The sequence below is a fragment of the Mauremys reevesii genome, linkage group 4, assembly GCF_016161935.1.
Source record: "Mauremys reevesii isolate NIE-2019 linkage group 4, ASM1616193v1, whole genome shotgun sequence".
Taxonomy (NCBI): Eukaryota; Metazoa; Chordata; order Testudines; family Geoemydidae; genus Mauremys; species Mauremys reevesii.
In genome coordinates this window covers 73,463,844-73,476,227 of record NC_052626.1, presented here as the reverse complement: position 1 = coordinate 73,476,227, position 12,384 = coordinate 73,463,844, and the positions used below count along the sequence as shown (strand labels likewise).

The 12,384-nt window shown below is 46.7% G+C and overlaps 1 protein-coding gene across 1 annotated transcript in view; it reads left to right on the top strand.

Annotated features, from left to right (window-relative positions):
* The window catches only part of CRY2 (cryptochrome circadian regulator 2), a 30,673-nt gene extending 18,289 nt beyond the window's left edge, over positions 1–12,384 (top strand). The window contains exons 5-12 of the mRNA XM_039537532.1: positions 4,080–4,168; positions 5,377–5,517; positions 6,113–6,424; positions 7,224–7,375; positions 7,540–7,742; positions 8,264–8,353; positions 9,581–9,722; positions 10,275–12,384. Of these exons, the coding sequence (XP_039393466.1) occupies positions 4,080–4,168; positions 5,377–5,517; positions 6,113–6,424; positions 7,224–7,375; positions 7,540–7,742; positions 8,264–8,353; positions 9,581–9,720 (1,127 nt within the window). The 3' untranslated portion in view covers positions 9,721–9,722; positions 10,275–12,384. The remainder of the gene's footprint in view (positions 1–4,079; positions 4,169–5,376; positions 5,518–6,112; positions 6,425–7,223; positions 7,376–7,539; positions 7,743–8,263; positions 8,354–9,580; positions 9,723–10,274) is intronic.

The window sequence follows — 12,384 nt, the reverse complement described above, 5'->3', positions numbered from 1 at the left end:
AACACATTCTTATAAACTTAACATCTATTTTAACAATGCTAATGCTCTGATAAGCCAGGCTGGTTTCTAGCTATGAATTTGTCAGTGTTCAGTGAGGCCTAGTGACCTTGGCATGAGCTGGCAGCGTCACAGTTCCATGCTTGTCAGCTTCAGTCCCATCAGCTGCTGATGACTCTACGGCATCAGAAAAGAATGTTCAAGGCAGAGGGTGATGCACAAATCCCAACCCCAGATCAAGGATCTGAATCTAAATGTAAGCAAAGGGCAAGGTTATTGCTTGCATTTGGAGTATTGTTCATATGTAGATAACAGTGCAGCTGTCAGCTTTCCAGTAGTATCTGGGTACTGTGGGACACTGCCTCAGTAGGCTGGGAAGGGGAGGGCTGTGTGAAAAGTTGGTAGGACTCAGCAGAAGTCCTTATATATGAAAATAATGGGGAATTTGGCTCTTGAGGATAGTCTCAGATCAAAATGAAGAATGTATCTGAACTCCCCTATCGATTTGTAAGCAGGGAGCTGTATAGGAAAACTGCATTGCTGCTACCCGTATTGTACTTCTTCTGGGGATTAATATGATGTAGGTGCTCAGTGCTGTTTAGTCCAGTATCTTCACTAGTACCAGATTGAGAAACTAAGAGTCTCCCTTGACTTGCAGACTGTGTGATGAGATACTTCTGGGTTGACTGGAAGATATTTCATCGATTAGCAAATCTGATAGGGCAGAGGTGCCTGTTGTGATGATTGGGCCTCCAGGTTTACCCTAATTGTGAGCTCAGCTGTAAAAAGTATAAATTCATAAGATGTCACACTAACACATAACAATAAATGTTGGTTGGAAAAGGTACAAAAGCGAGACAGACTGAATTAGTTAAACAAAAAGGCCTACTGATACAACTCAAGAACTGCTAAGATCATGCTTGATATACAAGTAGTGTGGAACCGTAAAACTAATAATCCAAAATTGGTATTATCGGCTATTGGGCCTAACTGGTGGACTAAACAATTAGGGGGTAGGGTGTTCCACCCATCACTCCCTTTTGGGTTCCTAAAGAATGAGACTTTAGGAAGGAAAATTGGCTACTGGAGCGTGTTTCATCATCATGGCTGCTACTCCCACCCGGGCATCGTGATCCTGAGAGATGTCCTGATGAGGGATGGACCCAGATGACACAGCCGCTTCCCACCAACTCCAGCTGAATCCCAGACACCAGCTGGGATGTGAGACTTTGTCTCCACCTGCTCCCCCATCTGTCCTTTTCCTTCTCTATCTTTTCTTTTATCTTTTTTTTTTCTCTTACAAGAGTCTGGCTTAGCCAGCGAAGACTCTATTTTGCAATGCTTCTGTAAGCCTGTGACCAGAAAGAGCCAGTTAAATGCAGTGTCTTGAACAGCCTAGTGCTGGTACGACTTTGCCAGGTCTTGGAGTGGCTGATAGGACCATGTGCTGTGTCTGTTTTTTCTGGCAGTGAGAGTGTAAGTAAGAGTCAACGTGAGATACAGAAGCTGCATTTTCTATCCTTGCTGTCCTTTGCTCTCTTGTTTTGTGTAAGTTTGTGGTGTTTAGTCTTCTAGAAAACAGGATCTGACTTAGCAGCAGCAGCTCTGGTCCATTTCCCCAAAATGGCAGTTATTACCATCTTTAGTACAATCTAAAACAATATCAAACAAAGAGTTTTTAGAAGGAAAATCACCCAGCTCAAGTGAACGAGGAATGGTGTTAAAATGAAAGCCTTACTCAGTACTTACATTTCAAATGCTTTAACCCTTTTTTCCCCTGTATCTTTAATACAAGGTTAGAGGGATTTCTAATAGTGTTTGCCACGGTGCTAAGCAGGGTGAGGTTTCTGTACAACAAATCCCTAAACTTGTTTAAAATTCTTTAATGTTGGAGAGTGACTGGGTTATAAAATCCTAGAACAGTAGGGCTGGAAGGGACTTGGAAAAGTCAAGTCCAGCCCTCTGTTCTGTAGCAGGACTAAGTAAAGCTGGACTATCCCTGACAGGTTTGTCCAGCCTGTTCTTAAACATCCAATGATAAGGATTCCACAACCCCCTTGGCAGTCTAGTCCAGAGCTTAATTACCGTTATAGTTAGGAAGTTTTTCTTAATATGTAACCTAAATCTCCCTTGCTGCAGATTAAGCCCATTGCTATTTGTCCTGCCTTCAATGGACATGGAGAGTAATTGACTGTTATCTGGTCCCTACGCAGTCTCCTTTTCTCAAGGCTAAAAGTGCCCAGTTTCTTAACCTTTCCTCATAGGTCAGGTTTTCTAAATCTCTTATTTTTGTTGCTCTCCTCTGGAGTCTTTCCAATTTGTCCACATCTTTCCTAAAGTGTGGCACCCAGAATTGGACACAGTACTGCAGCTGAGGCCTAACCAGTGCCAAATAGAGCAGGAAGTTACTTTCTGTGTCTTACATATAGCACTCCTGTTACTACACCCCACAATGATGTTAGCCTTTTTCACGGCAGCATCACATTGACTCGTGTTCAGTTTGTGATCCACTGTAATCCCAGGATCTTTTCAGCAGGACTACCTCCTAGCCAATTATTTTCTAGTTTATAGTTGTGCATTTGATTTTTTTTCCTTCCTAAATGAAGTACTTTGCACTTGTCTTTATTGAATGTCATTTTGTTGATTTCAGGCCAATTCTCAAAAAAGGTCGCTATGAATTCTCATCCTGTCTTCCAGAGTGCTTGCAACCCTTCCCAGCTTGGTGGTGTCTCCAAATTTTAGAAGCATACTCTCCACTCCATTATCCAAGTCATTAATGAAAATACTGAATAGTGATGGACTGCAGCAGGATCCCACTAGATATGCTCTCGCAATTTGACAGTGAACTGTTGTTAAACTGCTCTTTGAGTATGGTCTTTCAACTAGCTGTGAACCCACCTTATAGTAATTTCATCTAGACCATATTTCCTTACTTTGCTTATGAGACTATCTTTTGGGAGTGTCAAAAGTCTTACAAAAATAAAGACACATCACATCCACTGCTTCCGCACTATCCACTAAGCAAGTTACCCTGTCTAAGAAGGAAGTTAGGTTGGTTTGGCATGATTTGTTCTTGACAACTTCATACTACCTGTTCCTTATAATGGTGTTATCCTCCAGGTGCTTACAAATTGATTGTTTAATACTTTGTTCCAGTATCTTTCCACGTAACAAAGTTAGGCTGACTGATTTATAATTCCCCAGGTCCTCTTTGTTCCTCTTTTTAAAGACAGGTAACTATGTTTGCCCTTCTCCAGTCTTCTGGGACCTCACCCGTCCTGCAGGAGTTCTCAAAGATAATTGCTAATGGTTCTGAGATTGCTTCAGCTAGTTCCTTAAGTACCATGATGAATTTTATCAGGTCCTGTCTACTTGAATATATCTAACTTATCTCAATGTTCTTTAACCTGTTCTTCTCTATTCTGGCTTACGTTTCTTTACCCTTGTTATATTAATTGTGTTGAGTTATCTGTTCACCATTAAACATTTTAGTGAAGACTAAAGCAAATAGGCATTAAAGTCTTCAGCTTTCTTGATGTCATCAGTTGTTTGCTCTCCTTCCCTGCTAAGTAGAGGGCCTACGCTTGGTCTATCTCTTGCTGTTACTGCATTTAAAGAACTTCATCTTGTTGTATTTTATGACCCTTGCTAGATTTAACTCATTTTATGCCTTAGCTTTTCTAATTATGATTGTCAATACCTTCAACTGTTTGGACCCATATAATCCATCTGAATTAATAAAACATGCCCCCTGCTGGCTGTTCTGTTTATCGTTGATCCTGAACCTGATAGAGGATCCAGTAGATGACCACTCTGCATTGATAGGGTTTGTGTATGGATGATGGTGGGGTGCCCCAAGAATGCTGACTGGAGAACTTAATTTGGGGACAGGCTTCGTACTGGGGTGTCAGAGAAGTCATGCTTGCTTTGCTGTAGAAGGATCAGAGCAGCAACAATAAATCAAATAATCAGAGAACTCCGGAGCCGTCTTTTTCAAGTCTGATATAGTTGCTGCTGGAGCCCTGCTGGGCCCTTTGCATAGTGTTGGCTTCCAGCCTTACCACCCTGTTTGTTCCTCTCAGGTTTCCCCACAGATGGTCTTGCCCCAGCAGTTTGGAAAGGAGGGGAGACAGAGGCCTTGGCCCGGCTGGATAAACATTTGGAAAGAAAGGTAACCAACCTACTTTCACTCAGAAAATTGTACTTTCTGCATGCTGAGGCCCCTGGCTAAGAAATATTAACGCTGGTTGTCACCCTTGTTTCTGTTGCTTGTAGCAGCAGACATGCCTCTGTGTTGAAGGGAATGACTCTGTAGGACCCAGACTGTGTGGGTCATAGGGAATGTGCCCTCCCCACTTCTAGGCTTCAGAGGACCCAAACTGAAGTGGAAGTTCATTGATGTACATGCACTTAGGGGTGGAATTCACTCACCAAGCAATGCTGGTGTTGCAGTGCCTTTGGAGCATGAAGGGTGTTGAGCCCCATTCTCTCTGGGGTAGCATAAATGAAGAGCCTTCTACCAAGGTACAATGCTGGCTGCAGACTGCCTTCCACCTCCTTTTTAATCTTCACTTGGAGACATTTGTGCAGGTGCACTAACAGGACAAGGCTTTTCCCAGGCAGGACATGAGAGGACTGTTAATACGACATTCCATGTTATACCTTGAGCCACACATTGTAATATCTAGACACTTTCTGTTGACCCTGTTCTCTCTATTGCTTCACACAAAGTAAATAACAATAAGAACAGGAGTATTAGGTGTTACTAGTAACAATACAAGATAAAATTACTCAGACAGAAATGACTGAGTTGTCTCTTTAATGCTAACCTTTCTTGATGGTAGTTGTGCAGTTCACAACTTTCATCCTGCCATGCTGCATTGGGGGGAAATAAAACTTCAGTGTAGTACTCTGCAGGTAGTGCTGAATCTCTGCTTTATGTAATTGCAGGCTGCCATGTTCAATGATAGTCTTTCCTCCTGGAGTCACTTGCTGCATATGTCAGGGAGTCAGTTAAGATCTCTCCTCATGTAGCTCAGAGTTGGATGTACCTGAAGTACTAGGATGTACCTTTGGGAGGTCCTAGGCCCAGACTTATGCTGCAGACCAGAGCTAATAGCCCCCTCCCAGATCAGCATGACTAGATCAAATTCCCTTTACATGGGAAGTGATTTGTGTTCCTCTCACTGCTGTGGGAGTGTGGTATAGCCAGCTTGAAACGTCTCCAACAAATGGATGAAGCCAGTTCACTAGGGATACGGTCTGAGAAATGTAAGGGTCTTTAATGAACCTACCGGAGATAGTTGTGTCCCTGCCCAGCAGCCTGCTCCTTGAACTACTGCATTTCTGAAACCCATTCTCTTTCCCGAATGCTCCTAGGCTTGGGTTGCAAACTATGAAAGGCCAAGGATGAACGCAAACTCGCTGCTGGCGAGCCCCACTGGGCTCAGTCCCTACCTGCGCTTCGGCTGCTTGTCCTGCCGCTTGTTCTACTACCGCCTCTGGGAGCTGTATAAAAAGGTGAGGAAAAGGGGGATGGGAGGGTGGGGGATTCCTCCCAAGCAGACAAGCCAGGGACCAGGCTGGTTCTGAGGATGGGGGTTGTGTTAATTCCCTTGCAGTTCTGTCATATTCCATTGTTTCTGACTCAAGAAGCTGTAGGTTGACATTCCCTCCTCCCCCCTGCCTCTAACTCTTCTGGCTATGAAGCAGTGCTCAGCTCTTTAAATATAGTTGCCCCTCCTGGGAGAAACTTACAAAAATGGCCAGACTCTTGTAGACATAATTAGTAGATTTTAACAGTAGCTATCTGGATTCTCAAGCCTGAGCCCTCATAATCATTAGCTCTAGGTTGGCTCTAGTGCTTGTCCTCTTGTTCTGGACAGATCAGTTCCTTCAGTATCTCAGACTAGATTAAAGACAGGTGCTTTCTGCCGCAGTGAGTCTGGTTTCTGGTAAAGGGCTGTTCAGAGGATAGCTCCAAATGTAGCTAGCAGTCTTGCTGAGTGGGAATTGCCTGTAGTGATGGGGCAGAGGGAGGGTTGAGCTGAGCTGCCCAGGTGCAGGAGCTGGGAAAGGCTAATATCTCTTTGTCCCTGCTTCTCCTCTTCCATAGGTGAAGCGTAACAATACACCTCCACTGTCACTATATGGGCAGCTTCTCTGGCGGGAATTTTTCTATACGGCAGCCACTAACAATCCCAAATTTGACCGCATGGAGGGGAACCCAATCTGCATCCAGATCCCCTGGAACAGGAATCCTGAAGCCTTGGCAAAATGGGCAGAGGGCAAGACAGGCTTCCCTTGGATTGATGCTATCATGACCCAACTGAAACAAGAAGGTTGGATCCACCACCTGGCCAGGCATGCTGTGGCCTGCTTCCTGACCAGGGGTGACCTCTGGATCAGCTGGGAGTCTGGAGTCAGGGTAAGTCAGGCATTTCCAGACCTAGGCAACAGAGCATGGGGAGGGCAAAATCCTGGTGGCACATTCTGCTGGGATGGCAGTCATTTGGCATGTAGAGTAATGTGGAAGAGAGGATGATCTAGCTGGCTTTGCTTTGGTCACAAGCCTAGCTTTTTCTGCCTAGTTCAATTAAGTCCTAAAAGCAAATATGGGATAGTCTACAGTTACCTATGTAAATGGGACCCATTGGTTAATATGGGCTGTTGATTAAAAAGTGCCCCCAGCCCAAGTGGAGGCAGAGGCATCCCTGCCTCAAGGGGCTGAAACTCTGATAGACGGTTGAAATTGGAATACACAACTCCTAGGAACCAAATTGGACAGGAATTCAGTGGGTTATTACTAGTATCCTGCTTCCACTCAGAGTGGAGGATGGATAATGTGAGGCCTAGAAGGAAAAACCCTTATTCACTTTTGAGTGTTCTGCTGCACAGAACAGCTCTATTCTGCATACTTACATTACACTTCCAAGTTTAGGGTTGGTGTCCAAATCTTGCAGTAAAACTGTACAGCAGAGTCCAAAGCAGCAGGAGCTAACTGGTAGTGTTTTAAAACCTGACCAGACAGGGCTTCTCATTGGAAATGATTGAGATATAAGGAAGCATGGTCCGGTGTCTGCATTACTGCTCCTGTTCCAGTTACCAAGATCTGTTTCCTGACAACCTGATACTTAGCATCTGAGGCCATCTTCTAGTGTTCCCTGCTACTGAGTCTTTCCCTTGGACGTTGATTCCCTCACCATCTTTCCCTCTGATTGCTGCAGGTGTTTGATGAGCTACTGCTGGATGCAGATTTCAGCGTGAACGCCGGCAGCTGGATGTGGCTTTCGTGCAGTGCTTTTTTCCAGCAGTTCTTCCACTGCTACTGCCCCGTGGGTTTTGGGCGCCGCACAGATCCCAGTGGTGACTATGTTAGGTGAGTAATATGGGTGGGTGCTTCTCACATACCTCCTAGCATGCCAGTGACACACAGCTGCACAATCTGCCTGCCTGGGTGGCTGACTTGTTGCTTATCCCAGACTTGTGAACTCTTTGTGGCTGTACTCTGAATAAGGTGTCATCTCTTTATATGTGCTGCAGGCGGTTTTTGCCAAAGTTAAAGGGCTTCCCCTCACGGTACATCTATGAGCCATGGAATGCCCCTGAGTCAGTGCAGAAGGCAGCCAAGTGCATCATTGGGGTGGACTACCCCAAACCCATGGTAAACCATGCAGAGACCAGCCGGCTAAACATTGAACGCATGAAACAGATCTACCAGCAGCTGTCACGCTACAGGGGCCTCTGTAAGTACGAGACACTGTGAGACACGTGCTGCATTGTGCACTTTAACCCTGTATCAGCTGAAGGAGATAAGATGGTTGGGATGGGAGGAGGATTCACAATACAGCAAATGGCAGCTGTGTGCCTGACCAGCCCTTTGCAGGAGGAAGTGGCATCTGCCAAAAGTTTCTCTAAAGGTACATGTTTTCCCTGGGAATGCAGACAAGACCATGAGCACCTCAGTATGGCAAGCTGTGGAGGTTGGGAAGAGGTCTCAGGTAACTGAAATTGGGAAGGAGCCTACTAGGGACCAGAAACCCTGTGCTTCACTCCTAAAGCCCATGCATAAGATCCCAATGAGAAGGGATCGTCGGGGCCAGGACCTGGATCCCCAGCAAGCACTGTACCAACTGAGCTTTAAACCCAGCTTGTCTTTCATCAACACGTGCGCCACTAGGTATTTGCACCCAGGGCGTTCTGAGCTCCCCATGAAAAGCAAGAGCCTCTTCCTCAGTGGAAGTCTCAGTGATTGTTCTCTTCCCAGGTTTGTTGGCCTCCGTCCCTTCCTGTGTGGAAGATCTCAGTAGCCCAGTCACAGACCCAGCGTCAGGCCAGGGCAGCAGCACCAGTACAGGTGAGCAGGAGTTGTTGGTAAATTACCTAGACAAATTAATGGGCACTTGGAGCCCATAACTGGAAGGTTACTTCAGCAAGGAACAGGTGTGTGGTGGGGGTAGAATGGTGTAGATCAGGGGTGGGCAATTTTCGCAGAGGGGGCCACTCCATTAATTTTGGTAAGTTATCACAGGCTGCACATTTCTACTATATTAATGGAGGGGGTAAAGGGGTCTGTGAGGGACTTTGGGTGTAGGAGGGAGCTCCGGGCTGGTGCAGAGTGTTGGGGTGCAGGAGGGAGTGGGGTGTGAGGTGCAGGCACTGGCTGGGAAGCACTTACCACAGGTGGCTCCCGGCCGGCAATGCAGCAGGGTGCTCAAGCAGGCTGCCTGTATGTCATGGCCCCCACGCTGCTTCCAGAAGCGGCTGCGGCCAGCTACTGCTGGCACGTCTCTGCGCACCCCTTGCGAGGAGGGAGGCAAGCACAGGGTCTCTGTGCATTGCCTGTGCCCACAAGCACTGCCCCCGTAGCTCCCATTGGCCGGCTTCCGGCCATTGGGAGCTGTGAGGACAGTGCTGGGGGCGGGGGCAGGGGCAGTGCACAGAGCCGCCTCTCCCACCCCCACCAGGGGCGCGCAGGGATGTGCCAGCAGCAGCTGGCCGCTTCTGGGAGCGGCGTGGGGCCACAGCAGGCAGGCAGCGTGCCTGAGCGTCCCGCAGTGCCACGGGACTTTTAGAGGCCTGGACTCAGAGATCGTGAGAGGGCGGAAGATGCCAGACAGAAATGTTAGACGGGCCGGAACCAGCCCCCGGGCCGTATTTTGCCTGCCCCAGTATAGATCTTATTCACTTTCATTTAGACTTGCTGGGAATTCCCAAGAGAACTCTAGTCAGCAATTCTTTCTGGCATCATGTACTACGGTTCCATGGAACCTGTCTAGACACACAGGACATGGAGGGGTGGGGAGATGGAAATATTTTTTCTATAAAACTAGCCCTTTACTAGAGCAGAAAGACTCTGGTGATTGTCTTGGGCTGGAGTTGCTGAGACTCAGTATCCTGTCTGTCAAACATTTGTGTCCTCCAAAAAAAAAAAAAAAGTGGGGGGAGGTTGTGGCTGCACTTCCCATTGCTTTGGCATTATAGGCGCTCCTTTTCCCCTGCTGTCTCAGCACATAGGTGCCTAAAGCAGCAAATGTGAGAAGCCAGAGGAAATGTTGCAGTGACTCTCCTCTCCCTCTTGTAGTGCAGAGGCTGTTGCATTGTGGCCAGACCTCTCCAAAGCGTAAACATGAGGGAGTGGAGGAGCTGTGCACTGAAGAGCTGTACAAACGAGCCAAAGTGACGGGTCTGCACATTTCAGGGATCCCCAGCAAGAACTTGTGAGCGTGAGTAGCCCCATGATCTTGTTCTGGGATAATTGTATTGCTGTGGCCATCCTCGGTCTTGTTTCTTGACAGTTGGTGGTGCCCAACTTTAAATGCTGTCAGTTAAAAAATCTAAAACTATCTTACTATGGTTTGATAGCCCCACAATACTACCAAGTAACTTCTAGTGGGTCTCCTGTCTTATATTCATGTTGGTATATTGCTTGGCAAGGTTCTAGCTTAGCTGGCCAGCAGAGGGCAGCAGCCTTGTTAATTTAGCAAACACAGACTGCTTTTATCTTATGGACCTGTTCTGCGGGGTTTTGCTCCCTTCTTAACAGGAACCAGCTGTCCCACATAATCAGACTTCACAGCCTGGTTCCAATCTGCTCCAAAAGTTGCAGGCTGGGAAGGAGAGCAGAACATCTTTGTGGGGGCAAGATGCTGTTCCTCACTCCACTTGAAATGCTCCTGACACTCCTGTTAAAACAGAACACAGTCAGCTTCTCTCCATCTTGAGTTCTGCAAAGAGGACTGATACCTAAATGCTTCTTTCTCCTTTTTTTCCTGCAGCCAGAGATGGGAGAATCACAAGGGAAGAGTTGGGGTGCTGGAGTGTTTGCCACAGCAGTGGAGGGGTGCTGCTTCCAGAGGGATCAGAGCTTTTGACCAACAGCTGAAAATGTGGGAGGTCTGTGTGAATGTGTAATTCTGGTGGCTGCCACAGAGAGAGATTGCATCACTTGTGCTTGAGTACATTTTGGCTCACTGGCATACAGAAGCCCTGGGACCTAAACCTGTCTCTTCTCAGCCAAACCTAGAATCTGCCCAGATTGGAAGGGGGAAAAGTTTTTTCCATTCACTCCCAAGCATATCTTTCCTTCCCATTTGTCTCATGCACTGGTCCATTTGCAGATGATGCTTCCTGTAATTAGGCAGCATGTCAGAAGAAATATTCACCCTTCCTGTTAAATGGCAGGCAGTGAATTGTCTGTCGCAGCCAAACATGGCCAATTCTCCTGTCTGCATAACAGGGTGCTCCCTGAGGCATCTGTTTGAACAGCTCCAGTCTCAAAGCATGTTGAAATGTCCACTTGTATGAGACAGTCAGCAAAGTAGTGGGATTGGGAAAAGGATGAAGCTGTAGTAATGGGACATCAGTATGGCAGTAACCATGACCACCCTCCATGGCCCAGGGAGCCCTTTAAGATTCATTGAGCAAATAAGATTCATACTGGTGCCTGATCGTGACCCTGGCCAGTCTCCAAATGGGGCAGATGCCTAGAATAGGCCGTTGAACGCAGGCTTTTGCCTCTGGGGGGACATCTTGAGAGGAAATTTCAAGAGAAGGGTGACTCTTCTGAGAATAAGACTATGACTTGATCATAGGTGAAGCTTTCTCCCAGAAATTTGCTCCTCTGAGTAGCAGAGAAAGCTACACCTGGTGGGGAAAACTATTCTGGCCATACTGGGCTCTGGACTCTACCCTTCCTGCACTTTTTCCTTCCTTAAGAAGCCGCCCTTTCAAACAAAGAGTGAGCAATGTCCAGTGTGGAGCCTGTGCAGTGTCTGATGTGGAGTGAATGTACCACTAGAATGAGGCTGGGCTGTTGGGCAGCTCTTATTAGCGAGTCTTCCTTGGGCTCCATAGCCCATTCTTTGTGGATATCAGCTCCCCTTCCTGTAGGTTGCAGTGCATTTGCATCTGTGTTTGGTTTCTGCATCGTGTAACCCTATGGCCATGTACCCTGCACAGCATCCTTTCCCCCCACACCTGCATTCAGTGCTTTGTATTCTAACCTGGCAGCTTTGTAGGACATACAGGCTGTTAACCATACATCCCTTGGTCTTGTTCTGTATTTCATGCTGTTTCAATAGGGTGCTCACAGGCCCTCAGGCTGCCTCCCCAGATGATGGGTGGAATAGAATAGAGGGGCCTCTGTTTCTGCAGCCTTCATAAGGAATTCTCTCCAGTAGCTGTTCTTGGCACTACGTATTTATTCACAGTCTGAAACCCCTACTTGGCACAGACATAGCCCCTAGCCGAAACAGCTGCTTAGGTTCACATATAGCCTCACCTACTAATAACCTGCTCCCTTACCATGACAGTGGGAGACCACAGTTTCCCATCTTGAATAGATTTGGATTCAATTTTGGGACCCTCATAAATGACGCTGAGGTTACAAGTATCCACTGATTCAGGGGCATATGAAAGGTTTACAATATGGGGAGGTGGGGCAGTTGTATCAGAACCAAGAGCTAGTTTATTAAACAGCCGATAAATAATCTTACCTTCCTACTAACACTAGGGCATTGACCCCAGATTTCCTTTTCCAGTGGAATCTATTGACCAGATTTTCCAAGCAAACAGTGAGTCACCCCTCCTGACCTTGTTTTGGTGTCTATTTTTCCAGACTAATATCCTCTAGCGAGGATTTAGAAATAACACAGTAAACCAGCATAGCTGGGGTTTTGTCTCCAAATCTTTACCCAGAGGAGCCCCTATAGTCTAGTAGCTGTAGGGATTAGGGGAAGGAGAGACCCCTGTCCTCTGCTGCAGAGAGAAGGGGAAAGAAATGCACTTTGTACACTTAGAATTTAGAAATTGTGACTTCTGTCATATGGAAGGTTTCATGCTTGTCTGTAAATATGACATTGTTTTATAAATGTCTTTAACCCTCTA